General features: G+C 44.7%; 1 protein-coding gene across 1 annotated transcript in view; it reads right to left on the bottom strand.

Annotated features, from left to right (window-relative positions):
• PSEN2 (presenilin 2) overlaps positions 1-25,431 on the bottom strand; it is a 354,458-nt gene that overhangs the window by 65,670 nt on the left and 263,357 nt on the right. The window contains exon 6 of the mRNA XM_069234995.1: positions 2,607-2,827. Within this exon, the coding sequence (XP_069091096.1) occupies positions 2,607-2,827 (221 nt within the window). The remainder of the gene's footprint in view (positions 1-2,606; positions 2,828-25,431) is intronic.

Raw genomic sequence — 25,431 nt, 5'->3', positions numbered from 1 at the left:
GAAGTCACAACTTATGACAGAGAGGGAGCAACAGGCCTGGCCTTAGACATCTTGAAGGCCTTTGACAGCCTCGAGTGAGACTACTGGTATGACCTCATGGCACATATGGGGATGGGCCTCGACTTTGTGAACTGGATGCATATACTTTACAGTAATTCCACCGCCCGAGTACGCACAGGGCATACCATCTCTGATAGTTACAATACTGAACGAGGCACTCAGTAGGGGTGCCTCCTCCCACCCTTGCTCTTTGCCTTTGCAGTGGGACCCCTGGCAATGTTGGCCCATTCAGGCTTCCACTATATTGGCATCCAGGTATGAGGGACCATGCAACGGATAGCGTTATACGCTGGCGATCGCCTACTGTTTCTTGAGAATGCAGGGAGAGAACTTCTGGGGCCAGAGCTCTGCTGGAGACCTTTGGCACCCTATTGGGCTGAAGGTTAACTGGCAAATAACTAGATTATTCCCTAATAGGAGGAATACAGTGCCCCCGGATCTTGCGGATGACCTACAGTGGGAACCTCAATGTCTCTCCTACTTATGAGTGAAAGTTTATCATATTCACCCATACATCTTTGATGGAAATTGTGGACTAGCGGCCCGAAATCTGAAATCCCATATTGACTTCTGGGAAACATCACTGGCATCAGTGGCAGGCCGCAAGCCATCCTCAAGATGATAGCTTGCCCCGCTTTTTGTATCTCTTTGGGACACTCTTACTCCTCAGAGTGGGACACTCTTACTCCTTTTTCTCAGAGCCTAAAACTATAATAACGGCCTTCATTTGGGCCATGGGGCGCAGGCAGGTGGCTCTGTCCACTCTACAATGCCCGTCTTCACAGGGGCAAGTGGCAGACTCGAACTTTGAATCATACTATTTGGCAGCCCACCTACAATGGTTCATGCAGTGGACGGCCAGCAGACAGTTGCCGGCTGGAAATGTACCCCCCACCTTGTCACACCCTAAGAGACTTTGGTTAAAATGCCCCTCAAAATGAGCTGGGCGAATGATGCAGACTCACAGGAATACATGATCATTCAGAAATGCTGGGACCGATGCCTGCAGAAGACACATACTAGGGTTCCTTACTCCCTGGATTTGCAGCTTAAAATACTGGCATTACTCCCACGTGGTGGTAACTGGGCGGGGTTACAGGTCTGGACAGCAGAGGGGGTTAATACGACAGGAGATCTGTTCTGAGATTCAACTCTACTCCCATTTAAAGAGTTCCAGAAGGCTTTGGACCTGCCTCATGGTCACTTTCTATTACACGGTTCGGTAGTGGTGGCTATCCGTAGACATTGGAGATCGTGGGCTTAGAACCCAAAAATCACCTTTGTTGTTGCTATGTGGTGTTATCTGCAGGCACCTATAAAGCTGTTATGTGCTTATACTGCTCAATTCAAGCCGATACCCTATGTCCTATGTCCTCTGGAAGCACTTCAAACCCACCAGGAAACTGATTTAGAGATTCCAATTTCAGAACAGGCTCGGGAGACCATTTTAGAGGGCATCCCCAAGATGTCCAGGAATACGCTATTCAAAATAATCAGTTTTTACCTCTTACATAGAGCCTAACTCTCCCCAGATAGTATTAACAGACATTTTGGTGCAACAGATGCCTTCTGTCCCAGATGTAAAGAAGTGGGTGCCAACTTTTTCTTCATATGCTCTGGGCATGCACTCATTTAACAACATACTGGTCAGGAGTTACCAGGGTATTAGCACCATTGATAGACAAGAAGGTTCCCACAACACCAGGCCATTGCTTACTTCAGTGGTTCCACCATAACTCCAAAACTAAAGTGACTAGTAAATTCCAGGTCTTGGGTCTTATCCTGACCAAACGTGAGCTTACATGGCTTTGGGAAGACCCTAAAGGCCTAAGCCTGCTAGCATGGCACAGGAAACTAGAAAGGTGGGCAAACTGTCAGAACACACTACTAATGAGGGAGGCACTGAGAGGGATAGAAAAGATGGAAATGGCCCAGCCATGCGGACTAATTGTCGAGAGCCTGAAGATCCTGAGTCCTCTTCACAAGCAGCATCGCCTACGGCCTCTCCAAGAAAGGAGGGCACTCCCCCTAATGTTGGTCCCAGATCAACATAGAGAGTCATGTTGCCCATGGTTTTTCTCTGTTCTGTCTTCTCTACCTACATATTCTTGACAGTACCAAGGATGACCTTGCTGTTACTGAGGACCTTGATACTGAAAAAACGTCTTTACAGTTAGATGGAAGAAACATACTGACTCAGAGAGAGGGGAGGGAGGGCCTTAGGGGGTGAGATGTTTGTAATGTCTACCTGTCCACTCTACAAAAGAAGTATTATTATATTATTGAATGATGTTCTCCCATATCTTGCACTGTACTGTTTTCCTGTCAAATTATAAATCAATAAAATCTGTTTACAAGTAAAAAAGACAACTCAAGCAATGTTATTCTTGAATCAAAAAAATACCTGACCACTCTTTGACAAGTCACTCAATTAACATCAAATGGCCATGAAAACACTGCAATGGTGTGGGCTACATTACAAATTCTGCCATGTACAATACAAACAAAACGCCATAGTGTAAGGTAACATGGGATCCTTCACATACCATAAACGGAGATGGCCCCCAAAATAACCCAGGCAGACCACTCAGGAAGATACTTTATAAAGACTAATGCCATTAGGGCACTAATCATGATGAGGTAGGCCTGCTGCAGCTGCAATGGTCCCTTCCAATGGATGCAGATCATGCCCACAGCTCCAAAATTCCAAATCACAATGATGAGTGTAGGATAATCCATGGCAACATTATAGGTCTTCAGTACCTCGCTGGATAAAAAGAAAAAGAATACAAGATTAGACCACTACGGCTCCTGCGTGATAAAAACAATATGTTTTTTAGAATGATGTGAAGATGCAAAGTTAATTTCACTGAATGAATTTTCGAAATGAGTATCACAATTAGAAACAAAATCTAGATATTAATGTCTCGGACAACATCAGACTGTGCAACGGTTCTGGAGGAAAAGTGGGTTACTTGGTATTATAATCCCTAGTTCTTCATCAGGTGCATATTCTTTCAATTCAAATACAATACTTTCTCCCTTTCCATAAGGCTGTGAACTCTGGTTTGGTCAAACAAATAGAGCCAATTACAATTAACCCTAAGTACTGAAAATCCCTCTTTCATTCTTCAACAAAAGAGAAAGCATGGAGTAATATTTAAAGTCCTCATAATTTACATGCAAGAAAAATTTAACTTTTTTCTTTAAGTAATACAGATACAAGTATCCAGCAGTGTCAGTTAGGCAATTAATTTTGACAGGATGCCGTGTGTAGAATCCAGTCGACTAATTTCCAACTAAGATTACATTTATGTAATTTAAATGCCCTTAATGGAGAACAAGGATTAAACTGAAGTAACTTGTCCTTGCCCAACATGTCATCTTCCCCTGCAGTCAGAATAATAAAAAAAAAGAATAGCAAATTCATCCCACCAGTCAAGCTGAGGTTAAAAGGACTAGGAAGGTAAGAATCTATAATGGCATAGAGAGGCCTGAGGAGCTCTCATAGTTGTAACTCTACAGATCATGATCACTTCTAGTTCATGGTATAAACATTACAACAGCTCCTTCTATGACATGACTTGCATGTAAATGGAGAGCCCATCAGCTTAACAAAACAATACTGAACTACAGAAGAGGGTAGTTTTCCTTAAAGGAACAAATGTTTACCTGAGGCGTCTGTGTAATGTTATTAACAAACAGTTGTAAAAGATGCCTAAGAAGTAGAAACTTGGAGGCAGGATGTAGCCAATATTAAACAGTTTGTCCTTGGCTTAATCTGCTTCTGTAAAGCCGAAACAAACAATCTCATCCACTTTACGGAGCGCAGTGTGCTTGTAGAAAGATACCTAGCTTCTGTAAAGATTTTCATGCATTTGGAAGGCAGATTTAGATATCCTGTGTGATTAATGGGCCAGAGAAAAAAAAAAGCCCTAGATACCACCATTGGTTGGGTTATTTTGATTGTGATGAGGGTCATCTTTGTTCTGTTTCAGTTAACCACGTTGGAGAGGAGAAGTGTCCATTTTGTCCCTGCCTGTTTAGGTAATAACTTTTCACGATAATTTACGTGAGAACAACATAAAGCTAAATTTCAGGGAAGGCAAAACAGGACTTCACTCTAGAAGGCCTGCTCTTGTACACTTTTGTGGCATTACTGCTTACAGATCCACCATTTTGTTTGTGTTTTCAGCTCGTCTCTGCATCCTGTTCTCCATCAAAATCAGTTTTATGGGCAGCGCTCTTCCTATCTTGTTGTTGCTTTGGCACCACAGAAACTCTTGAGATAAACCGTCTGTCTTACTAGTTTCTTGTTCTCTTGCACTACTGATTATTTGACTTATTCCCTCTCATGTGGAGTCCGACATTCAGGGTGATGAAAACACAATGCCAGGGCACAGAAAAGACAGAAAATATGCTTCTCTTTTTCGGGTGGCGGGTTGTCAGATGAAGTCTTCTTAAAAGATGTTGGCATTTTATGTGAAAAGAAGATATTCTGTGATCTGCAGGGTAAACATTATGATCTATGTCTCCAGAACAGCCTACAAGTACTGGATCTCTCAAACTGGGGACCCAGCTCTTGTAATGTTCAAGATACCATCTGTAAATTATGTATTACCTTCTGAAAAGAAAGTGTTTGGTCGATCATTCATCCAACTATGGGTGCAATATGATTTTCTGATACCTCAGAACCGCTGCAGCCAATGTGATACACTTGGATGGACATGACTAGAAACATGTCAAGCTAAAAGGCAAACCTCAGAGCTGGTTACCACTAGTTACACGCTTTCAAGTGAAGACACTTGAAACGTTTACTGGTGCCTTGTTTTTGGAAATATGTGGCTTGTAAATCTAGGGAGCTCATCTTATTTACCTGCTGAAATATGAGATTAAATTTGGTATAGTGATGTCATTAGTACATGTTAGTTTTTTATCCATTTATCTGCGCTTTTGAGAACTTATGTGGGTTACACTTCTTTTTTATCTTGAAGTACTAGCAGGAGTAAATATCTGTTTAATTGGCTGATTCTCAACTTTTTCCCCCAAGATCTGCCATCTGGGCTTGCTAGTTGCCAGTGAAAACATCAGGAGATCTGTGGTGTAATGTCCCCATTAACAGGAGACCTGCTCTTACCCATCCCATAATTCAAATTAAACGGAAGACATAGTTCCTCAAGAAGCGCTTCCACCACTACAAAGAATTACCTACACATGCTTAATTGTTAATGATCTGTACTGCAATTTGCCACTGTCTGTTAAGCTAGGTTTACACAATACAGGTACCACAACATACATATATTGGATGGAGTCTTGTAGGACACCCGCCCTTGTAACTATTCTACAAAATTAGAATATTAGGAACAATCTGTCTTTAGACTTACTCTGTTATGCTGCAACAAACTTAGCTATGACAGCCCTACCGTTCCAGTTCCCAGTTTTTTCCCAGCATTGATGAGAGTTGTTGGCTTTCCTAGTCCCCAGTAAATTGTCTTTGATGGTAAGGTTTGGCTGTTGCAACGGCTGCTGGAATTTCTGCATGTATCATTTATGAACCTACTGGTGGAAGAAGATTTTCACGTATGTTCTGAGTTAGACATTAGGGTACTCCCTCCTTTTGTCTACACCCATAAATGATTGTCTGCTGGCTTCTGCTTTAGTCTTCTGGAGCTCTCCATCTGCAGTGTGTGGTAAGTAAAAGGTAGGACTGGAATTTTCTGGTGATTATTCAGAAAAATGGCCATCAAACAGAAACAAACAAAAACACAGCTCAGGACCTGAATATGGTAATTCTGGTCATGCAAGTCCTGATTATGTTCACTTTTTGAAGAAGCCCTTGAAGCTCACAATCATCTATTTTGTTTCCAATAAACAAAACATTCTCCCACCAATGTCCCTCCGATTATCAATTAATTCCTTTCCTTGATGTACATCCACTGTGTTTTGCTAAGCTCTTAGTACAGGAGTTAATGAAATGAGCTCAAGATAATAATATGATCCCTTTTTACCAAACAGGTTTTCAAAAAATAAGGTAGTGTGGATTATACTTTAACTGTTTCACCTATGTTAATTAAGTACACTCTCAACTCTAACGATGGCCTTTTAAATTTCTCCTTTATTGATTTTAAGGTAGCCTTTCACTGTGCAATCAGAAATCTACTGTAGGCTATATTGGCTGGCTGGGGTACTTCCTCATCTTTCCTGAGATTTATAATTGCACTTTGCACTGACACTTGCGTCAAGATAAAAGTGGTGCCTCTACAGTCTCAACCATGAAAGTGCAAACAAAGAGAGGCCCTAAGCAGGGGTGAGTCATTGCCCTCCCTGCAATTAAACGTATACACAGAAGACCTTGGCTTTCATCTGAAAAAAGAAAATTGCGTCTGAAATTTGATTAGAATTGGTGTCAATTCTACACTATGCAAATTATAGTATTCACTTGGATAAAGAAGCGTTTGGTCTTAGGAGATAGTTGTCTGCCCTGTGAATTAGGAAAAACACATATTAACTAGTAACAGAGAGAGAACCAAAATCCTTGTGTTTGAGCATAAAGTGATGAAAACATTAGATGGTATCTGGATGTTGTGAAATTGGAGATGGGTACACAGTATAAACACCTAGGAACATAGTTTTCTGCACCGGGAAAGGGGTATCAACAGGATCTAGCCTGACTCAAAGTGAGAGCTACAACCAAGAATATAGCTTCTTCACGCTGGTGAAGTCTTTTCAGGCCTTTTTGGCTGCCAATCCTACTTGTGATTTCCACTAAACTGTTACCAGTGTGAGCTATGATTCAGTTGCCTTCCCTGGAAAATTATCCTGATAGATTTTCATGACCCAGTGCCGCACCTACAGGTTATTTGGTTTACTGTACTCTACCATTTAAGCTCAAATTAAGGTGCAGTTCTTGCTCTCAACACAGTGTCATAGCTCTGAAACCATGTCAATAAATCAGTGCTTCCAAATCCACAATGCTACCTTGAGCACATCAAAGAGCTTGATATGGAAAGCAGTGAATTAAAACACATTTTCTTCTGGTAATCTCTTATCAAACTATCTAGAAAAAACATTAATTAATTTAGACACCAGGATAGATTTGATCCTTGACCTTCCCACAGTGGTGCATAGGGTTCACGCCTCTGATTACTTGGCACGTACTGGGTCAGATCACTGCCCGAAACGTGTGGTTTTAGGCTGGGGCCGCCCGAGTACACAGATACCTACATGGCGCTTACAGGTGGAGGCACTGGCCGACCACCCCTTCCGTGAGGAGCTCGCCCAATACTTATCGACTTACTTCTTGCACAATAAAAACACGACGACATAGCAGGTGACATAGTGGGATGCACATAAGGTGGTAATATGTGGTCATTCGATGGCCGCTTCTGTAGGGGTCCGACATCTCCTGGTTAGGAAGCGGACTGAATTGGAGTCCAAACAGCGAGCAGCGGAGATTGCAGTGGCTAGAGGCGAGGTGCCAACGGGTGAGCTTAGTTCCTTGAGGGCCAGCCATAGACAGTCTGATGCTAGTTTGGGCAAACATGATTATAGGCATTAATTGACACAACAGTACGCAAAGGGGGATAGGTCGGGCAGCCTGCTGGCTTGGCTTGTGCGGGAGAACCCCCATAGGGGCAATCTGGTTGGACTCAGGTGAGATAGTAAATACTCAAGTGGCGATTCATGAAGCTTTCTATACCTACTATCGGAAATTATACGCATCCCTTCCTCCTCCTCCGATTTGGCAAGTGGATGGCTTCAAGTGGATGGCTTCTTGAACTCTACCCCCCTGCGGCGCCTGCAATCTAAGCAGGCGGATGCGTTGGATGGCCCGATCTGCCTGGAGGAGATACGTCTTGCACTGCCCCAAATGGCCTGAAATAAGGCACCTGGCTCGGATGGCCTCCCGGTGGAGTACTTCGCGCCTCAGGTGAACCACCTTTTGCAGCCCATGCTCCAGGTGTTCAATGAAGCACACGACCGGGAGCAACTACCGGGTTCGATGTGCGAGGCCCTCATAGTGGTGTTCCCGAAGCCTGGTCGTGATCCTTTTGATGTTAGATCTTATTGCCCTCTCTCTCTGTTGAACACGGATTGTAAAGTACTGGGGAAAATACTGGCCAATAGGCTCCTTCCATTTATTCCACAACTGATTCATGAGGATCAGTCAGGTTTTATACTGGCCAGAAACACTTTCCTGAACATCAGGAGACTGCTCTGCACATTACACAACAATAATTCAGCACCCTGCTGTTGTGGAGTGGCCATATCGTTAAACATAGAGAAGGCATTCGACATGCTGAGCTGGGATTTCCTCATTAAACCGCTTGGCGCAATGGAATTTGGCTAGGGATAGATAGCATGGATTACGACATTATACTCTAATCCATCGGCCCGAGTCAAGATGGGTGCAAGTTATCTCAGACTCCTTCCCCATATGCAGGGGCACCAGGCAGGGGTGTCCACTGTCTCCCCTACTGTTTGCCATAGCTATGGAACCATTGGCCGCCAAGTTATGCACACATGCACGACAGTGGGGCATCCCTGAGCTACATATACACCACATTATTTCCCTGTATGCAGATGATGCCTTAGTTTATTTGCGCGACCACGCAGTTTCTATTCTGAGTGTGATGGAAACACTGGTTACCTTTGCAGACATCTCTGGCTTGCGTGTAAACTGGTCTAAATCCTGTATTTTTCCCTTGACTCCTGTCCCACCGGAGCTCTAATCGAAACTACCAGAATACCACTTGCCGTGGTGTCACACCACTTTTAAGTATCTGGGCATACAGGTGTATCATTCAATGGAAGACATCAGGGAGGGCGATATAGACAGAGTTCTTCGCTCCGTACGGGGCTCGTTACCCTTTTTTGGGGTCTCTTCCCTTGTCGCCCATGGGCAGAGTGGCTATTGCCAAAATGCTCATCCTTCCTCGATTCCTATATAATTTTGCAGCGCTCCCGGTTGCCCTACCTCGCTCAATTTCTTCAAGTCCCTACAGAGTATAGTGACGGATTTATTATGGGGAAAAGACAGATGCCTCGTAACATTGACCACGACTCAATACCCACAGGTTGAGGGGGGCTTGGGTATGCCCAACTTTGAAATGTATTATGCGGCCACCCAGATACAATGGCCAGTCGCTTGGTTAGGGGAATGCCACACAGCAGAGAAAAAAGTGTTGATGGACACGCTTGCACCGAAGCCAATGGTGGCTTGGTTATTGGATAAGTCCTGCCCACACCACATGGTAACGTCATATTGGACGCAGCCAAGACATGTTGGCTGGGATATGTCCATGGAGGGGGCTTCAATGCACCATACTCTCTTTTGATTCCTCTGTCACATCTACTCAGAGCCCAGGCCCTGCTAATGCACCACAACATAGTCCCGTGGCGGGAGGTGGGCCTCGAAAACGTTGGCGATTTTTACTCAGATACTACACTGTTGACATTTGGCGAACTTATGGAAAATACGAGGATACACTCCGGCGCCTTTTTGTCATATTGCACAATACGGCACTTACTGCGTATCACATGGGGTGCGGGTGACGATGAACCCCCGACATCACAGATTCCCAAGTTGATCCTCTCTAGGGGTGGCACAAAGGGAGCAATATCAAGGTTATACTCCATGTTATTGTGGGGTCTTGTCCAGGTTAGGAATACGCAAGATTCTGCTGGGAAGTAGCACTCCCTGCACCCTTATCACAAGCGGCCTGGGCAGCGGCGCTCTCTACTGTCAAGAATGTTTCTCGGAACCCTAGACTCCGCTTCACCCAATTTAATTATTTACATCACTCCTATTTGTCCCCCTCCCGCATAAAACTTATGTTCCCCGCGTCGGATCCAGTGTGACCCCGATGCGCGAAGCCAATAGCGGATTTCTATCACATGGTCTGGGAGTGCCCTCCGTTGGCCATAGCTTGGCAACACATCACAGATAGAGTGACTGACATTACTGACCATGCCTTAAAGGTGGACCCAGAGTCCTGCTTGCTAGGACTGCGCCGCTGCACCAAGAGGGACAAACAACTGCATAGATTCATAGACCTGGCCTTCATAGTTTTTAAACGTTTGATAGCGACCCACTGGAAGGCCCCACAAGCCTCTAGCTATACCAGATGGCTGCGTGATTTGCTGCAGTGGTCCTATGCGGAGGCCCAAACTCTACGTCACTTACAGTAAAGAGGGTTGGAACAGGGAGGCTTTGAAATTTGGGATGCCTTTATTGTATGCATCAAAGCTAAGGACGACATACACCCACCTTAAATCGCCCGTATCCATCGCCACACTAGACAGACACATGTTCCCCCTGCTCTTGGGGTCTCCCACACCCTGTTGATGTAAATTTCTTGGCTCCCTTGGAGCAGGCCGCTCTGAAACTATAGCGTCCACCTGTATGTTGTGTGCTGATGATGGGTATCCTTCTCCTGCCCCAGTCAATCATGGTGTAGTTCATATCGCTCTCTTGGTATTGCTGCCCAGCGCCGCTCGGCAAGCTCAGTGGGCCGCTATCACACACTCAGACACTTTGGGACAACGCCCCCTAGGATCAGGGATTGGCGTTCCACCCTCACATAGTACACTGTATCACTAATTATCATTCTATGGCACAGTTAACTGTTGTTATTTCAGTTGTATTTCCGTTTGATTGGTATAACTTACGTCTTTGTGACTATGTCTCTGGTTTGCTGCTTCATGGGAGCATCTGCTCTGAGAGTCTTCATCGAAATTAACAAAGAGATTAAAAAAACAAAATGAGACTGAAGAAGTGGGGGCTGACTTGCCACAAGATAAAGACATTCAAGAAGTGAAACACCAATTTACACCAAATGGGTGCAGTCTATGTGTAACTTTCTGGAATCTGTAGCTGGTGACACTGATCACAGCCGAGATATAAATATATTGATATTATGACATCTTATAAATCCTGAGACCAGGAATCAGTTGGTGAATAATGGACAGTTTAAGACCCATGCACAGCAACAAGAACTCAAAGCCCATGCACAGGAGGCTAGTCAGAAAAATGTGCAATTCACTATTCTTGTCCAGCAACAAGAGCCTAAAACCCTTGTACAAGAGTCCAGCCAGATAAACATGCAAATCACTGAACTCGAACTAGCAGGAGATGTACCCAAATACCCCTAAAACTGTGATTATCCTAAGGATCAAGCAGGAGGGTCAGGGGATAGATGTCCATCCTACACAGAATTAACTAATAAGGATAATGATACTGAGAGTTCCAGTAAAGCTCTTAACTTTGAGGTAAAGGATGGGCAAGAGCATAAGTGCCAGAAGAACGTCTTCTCAATCTTCCAAAATAATAGTGGTAGGATGAGAGATCAAAAAAAGGACTTCCATAAAATGTAAAAAAAAAAAAAAAAAAAGGGAAGTATCCAAGATTATCAATGAAGGGTAGGAGAAATATTAGAATTGCATCCCAGCCAGGAAAGCTGGATAGCCATTCTTTGGGCAAAGCTAAAACAAATGAAGTAAAGCTGGCTGCTGGTTAGGCGTTTATTCTCAAGCCAATGTTACAGGAATGGCAGAAGAAAATAGATCACATAGAACTAGAGTAAAAAATCAAGCAAATGTAACATCATTTGAAGATACGTCAGAGCATATTCTAGAGGAAGCGTTCTCCAAGCCACAACACTCTTACCACTTGGGTTACAATTAATCCCACACCTAAACCAGTATCTCAGAATAGAGCAGACGAGGAGTCCACAGGGAGTAAAATGAGATGCCTTGATAATGGTGTTGCAGTATGTTTAGGAAAAATTAGAATCAGGAAAATAGGGAAATAGATGACAGGATATTGTTGTTGGTTGACATTTTTGCTGATGGAGGCCAGGAATCCCTTTTAAATCGATCCAAAATTCTGACATTGTTTTCCTCCCTCCAAAAATTATCAAAGATAATATTCAAAGATATATTTTAAAATATTTTCTATCTTATTTTTACTAGGACCGAGCTGCAATTCATTATAGGTAAAATACAAATGCAAGACCTGCAAACCATTAAGTAGAATATGTAGATGCCAAAATACAATAATTATAAGGGGCACATCGCAGTGATACACTTCCATTCGAGATTAGTAGCTGAAATAGTCCTAGATCATATTGTCAGTTGCAACACTAATGGCTACTATGTCTATGAAAAAAACTAAAATATTGTCCTGCACCTAGATAGCTTTGAGGTATAAAAAAAGACCAAAGACATCTTTATCAAGTAGAAAATGCCCTGATTATTGCTAATGTTCAGATACATTTGAAACAATTTAGTAGGGTAAACTAGCGAATCGTGATAACAAAAACTGATCAGGGAAGACATATGTATAAGGATTGCATGAATAGCCACTCACTGAAAAAAGATGACTGGAATTGGATTGAGATGGCAAAAAACTGAGAAAACCTGATTCCGCCATGCCCACCTTAGAAAATGTAATGACGATCTAACACGCTGTATGTTGTGGAATACTGCTGGGCTAAGAAGGAACTGGCAGTCATTGAAGGGCATGGACATTACTGTGGTTATGTTTCACAAAATATGGGAGTCAAGGAATATGGTGCTGAATGATTTTACTGCTCATAATGTAAAGGCTGTGAAGGGGCAATTTGGTGGGGAATCAGGGGGTCTTTTAACACTAATATTCACAAAGAGACACGTAAAGTGGAGCAGAATCTGCAAGGAATTTACCGTTTCTTTTACAGGTTTAATAACAATGTTGAACCGAAGGTCCTGTCTAAAACTAAAGGAGATAAAGACTTTATTGTCATAAATACATATTTTCCACCAAGTAAGCAGCAGGATAAACAAGCCCAACTGACACTCTTCCTGGATAAGATAAATATATCCTTCCCCCAGTGCACAATTTTGGTTTGTGAGGATTTAAATGCTAAAATCCCTAATATTGGTTTGTGGGATGAATTCGAAGAGGAAAGAGAGACAAGCTTAAATATCTTGCTCCAGTTATTAACAAATAAAATGAATGACGTTAAAAGGAGGGAAATTGGGGAAATCTTAAATGAATTTTGTCTAAAAGTAATTAATGAAAGAAGTAAAGGAGATCAACTGGGTAAACCTAATTTTGACAATGAGAAAACATCCTCACTGACCTACTATGCAATATCTATTAACAAATTCTGCCTAGTTGAGGATGTGGTCATATGGGTATTAACTGGTAGTGATCATTGGCCTCTCCTGTTTTCACTTAGCTGGTTGGCCAGAGAAAGAGGGCTGAGGTGAAAGTCAGCTCAATTCCAGTGCAAGAATGGTCATATAATAATATAGTCTGTGGAAATGAGAATAAGGTAAAAAGAATTGGTGCTGAGAACCTTTTAATTCTACCTAATGGAACTCCAGATAATATTATATGGTTGGACTATGTAAAACTAATAAACAATAGTCACCCATTTTCAGCTACGTTCAGAACTATCAATAATAAGAGACAAATAAAAACTGAGTCTGAGGGATTTTTTTTTATAGCAAAGATAGAAAATTAGGGAGACATATAAATTGGACCCTAAAACCAGAAACAGGCAGATTAAGGTGTGTAGGAGAGATTACAGAAAGACAATTAGAAAGATTGTTTGGGAAGAGAAGTAGTCCTTACGGACAGAATTTATTACAGCTCTCTGCAGTGGTAAAATATTAACCTTTTGGAAAATATTGGGTAAAGTGACGGAGGCGATCAAAAAAAAAGGAGACCTGCTCAGTTGATGAGAATCAGTGGGTCAAGTACATTACCGATCTCTATGGTTTTAAGAGTGAAAAAGTAATATAAAGGTATTGCAGAAATATTTGAATAGCAGCTTGGATGCAACGAGTATAAGTATGGACGAGAAGAATTTAACACCCTCAATAAAGGAGGTGACAGCTATAATAAAGAACGTAAATAGTTTTCAGGCCCAGGGACTAGATGGGTTCCCAGCAGACATATTAAAAATGAATCCCGACCTGTGAGTACAAGTACTTATACCCCTGTTAACTAATATAGTTCCCTCGAACAGAATACCAGGTCCTTGGAAGGGGAGTATTTGTGTTCCAATTTTTTAAAAAGGTTCCAGTGAAACACCCAATAATTACTGAGTGATAACACTCCTGCAGATACCTAGTAAGATCTACACAAAACAGCTGCTGCACGCTTTAGAAACATGGGTTGAGAAAGAAGATATTCTCCCAAAAGTCACTGCGGATTGTTGTTTTGCATTAATATTGTTCGTTGAAGATTATGTCACAATAAGAAACGTAGCAATTTATGTAGCATACTTAGACCTATCTAGTGCTTTTGATATGATTAATCAAGGTAAATTGTAAAAAACCTATGAACTGGAATACACACTCCGAAGTTGATTATACAATTACATGAGGGTTCTTGGACCCGAGTTGAACTAGGAAATAATGGAGCCTTAATGAGGGAAATTTACACTTCAAATGAGCTGCGGCAAAGTTGTATATCAACTCCATTGCTTTTCTCCTTGTATATTTCAGATATCCTGGTGATCCTAATCCCTAATCGTACATTTCCACCAAAACTAGTAGGGGAGCCAATTCTGGCAATATTTTATTGGAATGACACTTTTGTTGGATCATACCCCATTAGGTCTTCAAAAGGAGATGGGTGCTTTTACAACTTGGTGCCTGGATAATGATTTAATAATTAATATTGCAAAAACAAACGTAATGATATTCTCAAAAGCAAGGATTAGGCAAAACCAGCTAAAATGGTGGATCAGAACAAATAAACCGGAGGTTGTAAAAGAATATACATATTTAGGTATACTTTTCAAAGGCAATCTTAATTTTAAGGCACATATGCCCGCCTCCCGGGCGGAGAGGGTGAAGGCCGTTGCCTGGTCTGTAAAGAATTTGGACTCCGCCCTAGAAAACAAGTCTCTTGAGGTTCTAAATAAATGTATACACTAAAAAATGTGAGCTTATTACTTTATGACTCTGAAATTATGGTAGTATCCGATATATTATTTTCTCCAATCAGTAGTAATTTGGTTGAGTCTTCCAAAAGGGTCGATTAAAAGCATACTGGAATCAGGCCTTGTTAATATCAAACATAGATATTGCAGAGAATTTCAAACTATGTTGTGAAAGTATGGTCATCATCAATGGGCTCATTTAGGTATCTGTTAAAATGCCACATGCAATTGTGGGACGCAACCCATTGGACCATTAATCTACGTAATGATTTGCAGGCCTTAAATTTGTCTTTTACCCATAATGAATAGCAGCTGAGTCCTAGTAAAAATAAGAAAAAAAATACAATAGAAAAAAATCACTCCCTGCAAGCAATATAATGGGTTGTAGGAAGAGACCACAGGTTTTACACCTACTATATACAGTTTATAAAATCAAGTTACAAAAGAATTTAAAAGATATAAGAGCACAAAATTCCTGGCATTGGATGTTGAAGTTCAGAATAGGTCAAGTCCCTTAACTTATAACGTGAAAATATAGTCGGATGAGTTCCATCACAGAGTACCAAATAGAGAATCTCTGTCCATGCTGTGCACGGTGCACTTTAACCTTATGTTATATTTTTATCTTTTGTAGAGCTTTTAAAACCAAAAGAAGAAAATTATTATGTTGCTTACCCTGTGTAGACATCTGTTTGTGGCACGTGGTGCTGTAATTTCACATGCTTTGCATATTCCTGCCATCTAGTGTTGGGTCTGGATGTGTGCAATTTGTTTTTCTTCAAAGTAGCTTCTCGAGTCACAAGGTAAAGTGACTTCTCCTCTCGGTGATACTGCACATGTGCATCAACTCCATTGTTAGATTGTTTTCCCGCAGTAGGGTGAGAATGGAATGGTGTGTGACAAAGGGCCTCATTACAACTTTGGCGGTCATTTCGCAGTGGTGGCTGCCAAATGACCGCCATATTGGTGGTAATCCGACCACCGTATTGTGTCACACACTGAAGACTGCCACTAAACAGCCGCAAATCCGACACCACCAGGACATAGGAGTGCGGGAAAGAGGTGGTTCCACCACCAGCACCGCCAGCCTGACAACTTACCACCCAACTGATTACGAGCCATAAATCACCACAGCGGTTCTTCCTTGGTGGATAACCATTGGTGGTGCGAACCTCTGCACTCCAAAACTCACTTCAGACAGAACACACCACCACATTGGACAGTTCGAATACCCCACACCTGACACACATGCACACAAACTTACTCGCTGCACTATATAACACACCCCCACACAACCCAAAATCCTTTGCTACCAAAATGACAGTCACAGACAGCGATGACCCAAAAACCTACAATTCAGCACTTGTACACCATAGGCACATTTACACTTCCCACTCAGCACACAACTATACAAACACAATACACACATCGAGTACACACAAACACCACAACTGATCATCACACACAACGTAACACCCCCACTCCACCAAGCACACTGCACTGCACGGTTACACACACATCACCCACCCACAACACAACCACCACTATGTCCGACAAAAGCACCCACACTTCACAGATGATGAGTTGTGGGTCATGGTCGATGAAATTGTCAGGGTAGAGCCACTACTGTTTGGAGCACAGGTCCAGCAAACATCCATTGCCAGGAAAATGTTATGGCAGAGAATTGTCGACAGGGTGAACTCAGTAGGCAACTACCCACGCACAAGGGAGGACATCAGGAAGAGGTGGAACAACATACGGGGGGAGGTGCGTTCCATGGTATCACGTCATCAGATTGCCATGCAGAAGACTGGCGGTGGGCCCCCACCTCCTTCCTCAGAGTTCACGTCGTGGGAGGAGAAGGTCTTGGACATACTGCATCCAGAGGGCCTGACTGGAATACCCGGAGGACTGGAGTCTGGTAAGTAACTAGCACTCCCCGGCACACATTCGTCCAGTCCAGCATGCTTCTACACCACCCAAACACTCCCCAGTTCACTCTATCACCCACTACACCTCTCACCTTATCACCTAATGCCCCTCTCCTGCATGCCACACCACCACCCAGCCCCAATGTCTCTGGCAAGTGCATGGATAGCAGTGCCAATAACAAGCAATACAACTCACACAATCCATTAGCCCATCATCATCAAAACCTACAATGTGCAATTCACATTACATCTCTAGCATGAATGACTATTGCACTAGCTACACCAACAGGATGCCTCAACTGAGGACCACTAAATGGCAATGAAAGCAATGCAATGGCACAACACAATGGCAAACAAGACCAAACAAAGCTACAGCACTGTCACCAAACCTAATAGCCAACTATCCAGATCAACAACCCTGAAATGGACTGATCATGGGTTCGAAAGTAAGAAGCCAAACTCCATGCATAACATGCACAGACAGGACAAGCAACCTTGCCTGCACACATACCCTCCTTCCCACTTGGACACCTTCTGCAATGTACAGCCATTCCCACTCACATCTAGCAAGCCTGATTTGCCACAAGCTAACAGGGCACACCTGTCAGGTTGACCGTCACACAGGACCTGAGCCCACCCTCCGAGCAAAAGTTACCTAGCCTGATTGACACCAACCTCAATGGAACATGATACACATGTCACAATCCACTATCCACAAACAATGTTTGCCATGCTGCATCTGTCATTGCCATTGCTGGGAATCATGTCAAGCCACTGTATGCATCAGACAAAGAGATAACTAATCACACGTCCACTATTTAACTCTCTCTCACTCCATCCACAAGTACCCCTGCCAGTGCGACCATGGAGAGGATACCAGAGACAGACATCCCTCCTCAGGATGAAGGCCCCAGTGAGGACAATGCCTCTGGATGTGTGGACATTGATGACCTACCTGGCCCATCTGGGACACCTGGTCAGTCCACCACTCCCTCTCTCACCCTGCCCACATCACCCTCCCCCCACCATGTGGCATCAACATTACAGCCAGCCCTTTGTCCCCAAACCTGTTTCCCAAGGACAGTTCAATCAATTGTGTGCCCCACAGTACAGGGACCTGAGTCGACCCCTCCCACCCAAGACAATGAAGGTCCTGGTGACACTGGGAGTGGGCACACAGTGCCAGGGGCACAGACACATAGGGGCAGGGGGCTTGGGAGGGAACCTGTGGGCCATAGGACGGGGCACCCAAGGGAGTCAACTGACCAGCAAGCCATCTCCCAAATCCTGAGAGCATTCCAACAATCCCAGGACAGGATGGGCCAGATCCTTACCATGTTGGGGGAAAACCAAAGGCTGCAGAGGGAATACCACCAGGAGATCATGCAGCAGTGGCAGGCCCACAATGCCACCATGGCCTCCATTGCAGGGGTGCTCAGGGACCTCAACACCATTCTGTGTGCTTCCTTCACCCACCAGCAGGCCTCTTCCACTAGCCACATCACATCAGAGCCTTCGACATCTGCTGCAGCTAGTGGAATGGAGGCCCTGCCAGGGGAACCACAGGCCTCGGCACCCCTCCCTCTGCAGCAGAAGAACCACCCGCAAATGTGGACGTCCATCCAGCCATCAGGCTGGAGCAGATGCCAGGACCAAATCCATTGCCGGGAAGTTAAACTCTCCTGATTCCTCTCCCTTGTGTGCCAGTGAGGCACCCTGTTGACTGTTCAATGGCATTACTCCATTTTCCCAAGGTCCTTGAACACTGGACCTGTGCTACATACAGCTGAGCCACCTACTCTGTTGATTCCAACTACCATGACCCCACACATCACCTGTTTGTCACAGTATGCACCATATATTTATAAATCACATTTCCTATGTATGCCCAGTAAACACTATTGATCACAGCAATTGCATATGTATCTTTATTTAAACATATACAAATGTTATGTCTGCAAAATGTTATGTGGGTATGGCTCCCTAAACTAACAGGCAGTGTAATGGACAGCAGAGGGAGGCATCCTCTGCAGGAGACACAGTACAACCGATATGTCCCAGGGCAGATGTAAGGGAGTCACTATTCCAGCCACACACTAGAGTATAGTCACTTATCCAACCTGCAAATGAGACCATGACAGAGAGTTTATCTGGATAGAAGGCATAGTGCCACACAAAGCACAAATGCAGTTCATAGTTGTCCTGGCCAGTGTAGATTGCCACCGAAGCAGGGAACAACAGATATTATTTCTACATCACCAGTCTCAGGAAATACATCACAGGGAAGAATGTGACGGCAGGTGCCACAACAAATCCAAATGAATACATACCAATGAACCAAGCCCTCTCTGTGTGTAGTCATGCCATCATGTGTGGGACATTGCTGTTCCTCAGAATATAGGAGTCATGCACAGGTCCAGGAAATTTGTCTGTCACTTGTGAGATCTACTGGTCTGTCAGACACACCACCTGAACATTAATCGAGTGGTAGTTCTTCCTGTTCCTATACACCTGTTCATTGGCACTGGGACGGACCAAGGCTATATGGGTGCCATCAATGGCCCCTATCACATAAGGGATGTGTCCCATATCATAGAGGTCTGCTTTTACACAGGCAAAATCCACATGTGGGGGGAACCTGATGTAGGTGTTTCAATAAAGCACACAGTAGATCCTTCAACACAAGACTGAACATGGGCTGTGGTGACATTCCTGCTGTCAAACACACTGTTTTCTGAAAGGAACCAGTTGCAAGAAAGTGTAGCACTGATAGGACTTGTACTATGAGAGGGATTGCACAGGGATTGCGTATGGCAGGGAATAGATCAGGCTCCAACTTGGTACCTAGATCCATGATGGTCTGACGATTCAGACGATATGTCTGGATGATATGCCTGTCCTCCAGGTTTGCAAGGTCAACTAGTGGACAGTACACTGGTGCATATCTCAATCTCCTCATGGCAGGGTATCTAGAATAGAGAGAAGAAAATGTACAAAGTGATAAGCACTTCACAATTTAAGCGTAACATGTCATCATACCACACACCTAACACTGTAGACATGCGTAGCACTGCTGACGCATACTATAATGGGCATGCTGAAGCAGCTTGGACACCATTCCGTGCTGCACATTGCTGAAACCGTAAATCGTTAGTGACACACATCACGTGTAATGTACCATATGTGGCACACTGACTTGTCCTGCATCGATCATTAGTATAGTCATGCTATATACCTATATGTTACACAGCCTATGCGCCTCCGAATATCTGGACATGCACGTCGTCTGACATCCGGCTATATCACGTCACTGTTTCATGCATGTCACATGTATTAGGAAAACCACTTATTTAGGGACAGCATGGCATAACATGTGCATAAAATTGCAGCTGCCTCTCCTGCTGCACAGGACAGTTGGAAGTGACCTCAGTCCGCTGACGTATGTCGTCATGTCGGTACGTTGCAACCACTGTGCAACTACTCATTGGTTTACATTGCTGCCTATAGGAGACTGCAGCCAATGGCGATCATCGCTGGCGGTGATGGGCCTGTAACGCGGCAGCCGTGACCTCCATTTTCTGCAGCCTTGGTCACTTGAATCCTGATACTCTTGCAAGCAAGACATTCACGACCTGAGCTGCTGTGTACTGTATCTGGGAGCCATGATGCCACATCCTGCAGGTCAGGGCCCCTGCCTTTACCCCAGAAGAGGTGGAAAAGCTTGTGGAAGGGGTCCTACCCCATGTATGGACAGCTGTATGGGGCACCAGAGGAGCAGGCGAGCCCAACGCCATAGTTGTGTGATAGGGGTGTGTGTGAAGGTGTAAGGGGTAAGTGTGCCGGGGATGAGGTACATGCATGCAGGGGCATGGAGTTAAGGCGTGTGAGACGAAAGGAAGGGTGTGTGTGGGCACTTGGTGAGTCACATGTGTATTGTCCACTGCTGTTGGTATGGTACCAGTGTACATTACTTTCTCCTTCTGTCTGTGTCATCCATGCAGGTGAACGCCCATCAGAAGAAAGAGATCTGGAGTGCCATCGCCAAGCAAGTGCGGACCGTGGGGGTCCACAGTCGGCAGAGCACCCATTGCAGAAAGTGGTGGGAGGACCTGAGGTGCTGGGCCCGGAAGACCTCGAAGGCCCAGCTGGGGATGTCCTCCGAATGAGGGAGGGGTGCCCATCGGACCCTGACCCCCTAATGGCCCTTATTTTGGCGGTGGCCTACCCTGAGGTGGATGGGCATTTGAGGGCAGCACAGCAGCCACAAGGGGTTGAGTAATGACTGTATCCGGGGACTTAGCTGGGCTTGAATGGGATTAGTTGCCTCACTGCAGGAAATGTGACATTGTAGCAAAAGCATCATGTTTTTTGTCTATTGTAAATGGATATTTTGCACCCCGGCTGAGTATAATTAATAAATGTGTTGCCATGGTTTACTGTCAGTGGATGTACATCTCCCATTTCTATAAATCTCCATATCCGGAATGTGGAGATGGTCTGATGACGTAGGCACATGTGTGACTCCAACCTGACTATGCAATGGATGTGAGTATTTGTATCACCCTAAGCATTGAGTATGACCTGCTCAATCTATCTGCTTTTGTGGCTCAGAGGTGTAAGTCCACTCCCATCTGTATAGCATACCTGTATATGCTACTGTATGACTCTCGTTTTCTCACAGGGACTATATACTACATGTACTGGTAATGGTATTGACTGAATGTGGGGCTGCCAATACATTTCCACCACAAATATGACCTTCATGGGACCAGATTATTGGCTTGATAGCTGTATAGCCATATATAGTTGATCTGCTGACTGTAGGGTACGTGTAGGTAGCCAAACTGGGATACTGATACATGTTCTATTGATGATGACTGGTTGCAGACATCATGCATTCCTAGGTGCAAGACTGTGGAGATGTAACCGTTAAACCAATGGGATGGTACTAGAGTTGGTAAGTGCCCTAGCAGATCTCCTACTTGTCACCATGGCATGTATATTGCATGTATGACAATGCCCTGGCAATTGCTATTCTACGTTGCTGAGTTACTGCCTACATCAGTTCCTAATGGTTAGTTGGGGACACATCTGATGGGCTGGGACTTTTTTGCTCGTCTTGGTTCAACTGAAGTGGCAGATTAGGAGAGGGTTGGGCTATTGCACGACGCATGGCATGTTGATGCGATTCATATGTTGAATTTAGTCTCCTCAGGGTGCCTCATGTGGTAGTGGGATGTGTAATTGGTGTACAGACAGTGGTGTTGGTCCATGTGTGCCTAATGCATCGGGACATTTACAGTCTGAGATGTGTGCTGTCTGGGCTCTGTGACAGGTATTGTCATTTCTGGAATGGTGTGTGAGGGTGGAGTCATCATGTTGCACAGTCAAACTGAAGTAACTGCATGTGTGATGGCATTGCAAGTGGACCATGATGTAATATTTGTGTTCATGAAATACATCTGTTGTGACACTGCACTCAGTGATTGAGTATGGATATGTTACATGTGCTGTATGGGCCACTTTAGATGCATGTAGCAGTATGATGCGTTGTGAAATATGTGTTTGGTGTCTGCTGATCTGGCTCTATGATCGGGTCAGACTTTTCACATGGCTATTCCACAGACTTATATTGTACACATCAGATGTAACCTGTTTGGGTGTCTGACTTGTAATGGCTAAATCAGAGTTGATTTCTATATTGGCATCATGTACAGAGTGTATGGTCTGCCATTCAATGTGACCGGCAGGTGCTCTGTGGCCTGTGAGTGGAGTTGACTTCACTATAATGGATATGTTACAGAGGGCATGGACTGAGCAAGTGTTGTAACTGTAGAGGCCTGAAGTGTTTAGTTCCGTCAGCTGCACATCGGGTGATATGCGTATGGAGATGTATGATGTGCATTTAGGCATTCAATTGGTACTGCATGCAGGGCATGGTGATGCAGCAAATATGGCTTTGTTTGTTATCATGTGGATGACTCCAGTTGTGCTTTCCTACTTAGATATTGATGTAGGTGTCAAGGTTGACATACAGGTGTGGGTAGTAGTGACATGATGCATGTAATGTGTATTGGCACCTGCAATGGCCTAGCCAGGATATGTATTGTCACAGATGTGCATGTTTACCATTGTGTATGAGAGCTATATGTTAACTCATTTCACCCTATCTCTCCTCTCTCTCTGTTTGTGTGCATCAGCATCATCAGGCGAAGGAGAAGGGGCAAAGGTGAGTGGGGAAGCAGCAGCCCACGGGACCTAGGAAGCCGCAAACAGCGAGAGCGAGGGACCCAGTGGGACGGAAGGCAAGGGGAGTGCCACGGAGGAGACTAGATCTACCGCCTCTGGAATCCTCCCCCAGTGGACACTCCCTGGCAGTGGCGGACCCATCTGAGCCCACCCCAGCACCATCTTTGTCCGCCACCCCCTTTACTAGCACCGTCCTCCATGTTACTCCCCACCCAGTTGCCCGTGCCCGCTCACCCAAGTGGGTGGGCATCTCCTTCGCCGCAGGCACCTCTGCCCCTGCCCCAGTCAGCCCTGCTGCCCTCAGTGAGGATGCTATTGACCTACTGAAGTCAATCTCTCTGGGTCAGTCCACCATTGTGAATGCCATCCAGGGACTGGCAGCTCTAGTCCAAAAGAGCAATGCATTCCTGGAGGACATTTATGGTGCCATGGCTGGCCTCCAGAGATTTTTTCAGGGTCTGGCCTCCACACTGACACCCTTTGTCTACTGTCTCCCCTCCACCTACCTCTTCCCAGTCCCAAACCCTTCTCGCCAAATCCAGCCAAAGCACTCATACACGCAGGCATGCATCCACCTCAACAGACAACGGTACCACTGACAAACACAAGTACCACAAGACCCACCTCCAGCATGCACACAAACAACACCTACCTGCAGACACACCAACATCCACTACCTACACTGACTCCCCCACCACCCTCTCCTTCACAGACACTACACCAGACACACCTGGAGCCACCACACCATCAGTCACAGATCTAGCCACTACACCTGTCTTACTCACAGCCAACACAGTATCAGACCCACAGACATCCAACCCAGTCACCGCATCCGCACCCACTACTATCACCGACAACCCCCCACATGCAGCCCATCTTCCATACCTACAAACCCTACCCCAACAGACAGTCACCCATCCGTCATGGCATCTCCCTGCACCACACCCCCCTCCCAAGACACATTAACGCCCGCACTCACCCACCCAACAGACTCCCAGCACCCACAAGCATTCCACACACGCACTTGCACCCAAGACATCCACACAGACACATTTTACAACCACTCCCTCTCCCTCCACTCCCAAACCCTATTTCCATGACTGCCGTGTGTGTCTAAGAAGCATTTCCTCTTGGAGTTATCCGTGTTCCCTACTCCTCTCCCACCTGTGAAGTGCTCTCTGTCCCTCCTTCCAAACCCAAGCCCAAACACCCCACCCCCCAATCCTGGAGGTACCTACCTGGGCCCTTGATGCCCCTACACTGTGGGGGTCATATTGCAGTTAGAAGTCAAGTAGGGGCACACTGAGGTGCCATTTGTGCCTTTAGCACTTTGGACTGGCCAACGGCCTTTTAATTGTAAATATGTTTGTTTTATATCTCATTTTGCTATTTTTAATACACATGGCCCAACCTGTTGTTGGAATCGATAGTTACATACTTGTCCTGCCTTTCTTTCTACATGGCTGTTTAATATTTGTGGGCTTTGGTTTGTGCGTGTGTGACGTGTGTGTTGGTTGTGCTAGCTGTTGTGCCTTGGCTGCATGTGTGGGTGTGGCCCTGCCATCTGACCTGCTGTCATTGCTGTGTAATGTGTGTAGGATATGTTTGTGTGTTATATTCATGTATGTAGCAAAATTGTGTTTGTGTTGACATGTAATATTGGTGCTGTGTACCCTTGTGTGATTGTAGTGTGTGCGTCCGTGTGTTTGGTGAAGGCTATGTTATATGCGTTGTGTGTCATTTTAGCGTGGTGTGACTTATGCTTCATTGTATGGCAGTGTGATTGTGTTTATTAGTTATCTGGTGTTATTACATGTTGTTGTTAGTCTGTGTTGTCATGTGACGGTGTACAATGACATTGTTTGGCGAAGCGTTTGTGTAGTTGCGGTTGTGATGCCAGTGTGTGAATCGGTGCTGTTGTGGATGGCTGTGTTAGACAGTGCCGGTGCTGTGTGTCTGTAGGTTGATGTGTGTATGGCACGTGTGTGTTGGCCGTGGTGTGTGTAGTAAGGGTGTCCGTGTGTGTAATATGGGTGTGCAAGTGTGTGTATATGCGTATGGGTGTGTGGTTACATGTGTGCGTCGCTGTTGCAAGCCGTCCCGGATGTGTATGTTGTGTGTGTGTGTGTAGTTTGGGTTTACCCTCCAGTGTGAGATTGGTGTGTATACTCACGGTTGTTGTCTTTGTATCTGTTGCTGGTTCCAGAATTGTTGTGTGAGCAGTGGGAGGACTTCCAGTTCAGGTTCCACGG

This window comes from Pleurodeles waltl, chromosome 5 (assembly GCF_031143425.1).
Source record: "Pleurodeles waltl isolate 20211129_DDA chromosome 5, aPleWal1.hap1.20221129, whole genome shotgun sequence".
In the NCBI taxonomy this organism is placed as follows: domain Eukaryota; kingdom Metazoa; phylum Chordata; class Amphibia; order Caudata; family Salamandridae; genus Pleurodeles; species Pleurodeles waltl.
This window is presented reverse-complemented; position numbering and strand designations above follow the sequence as displayed.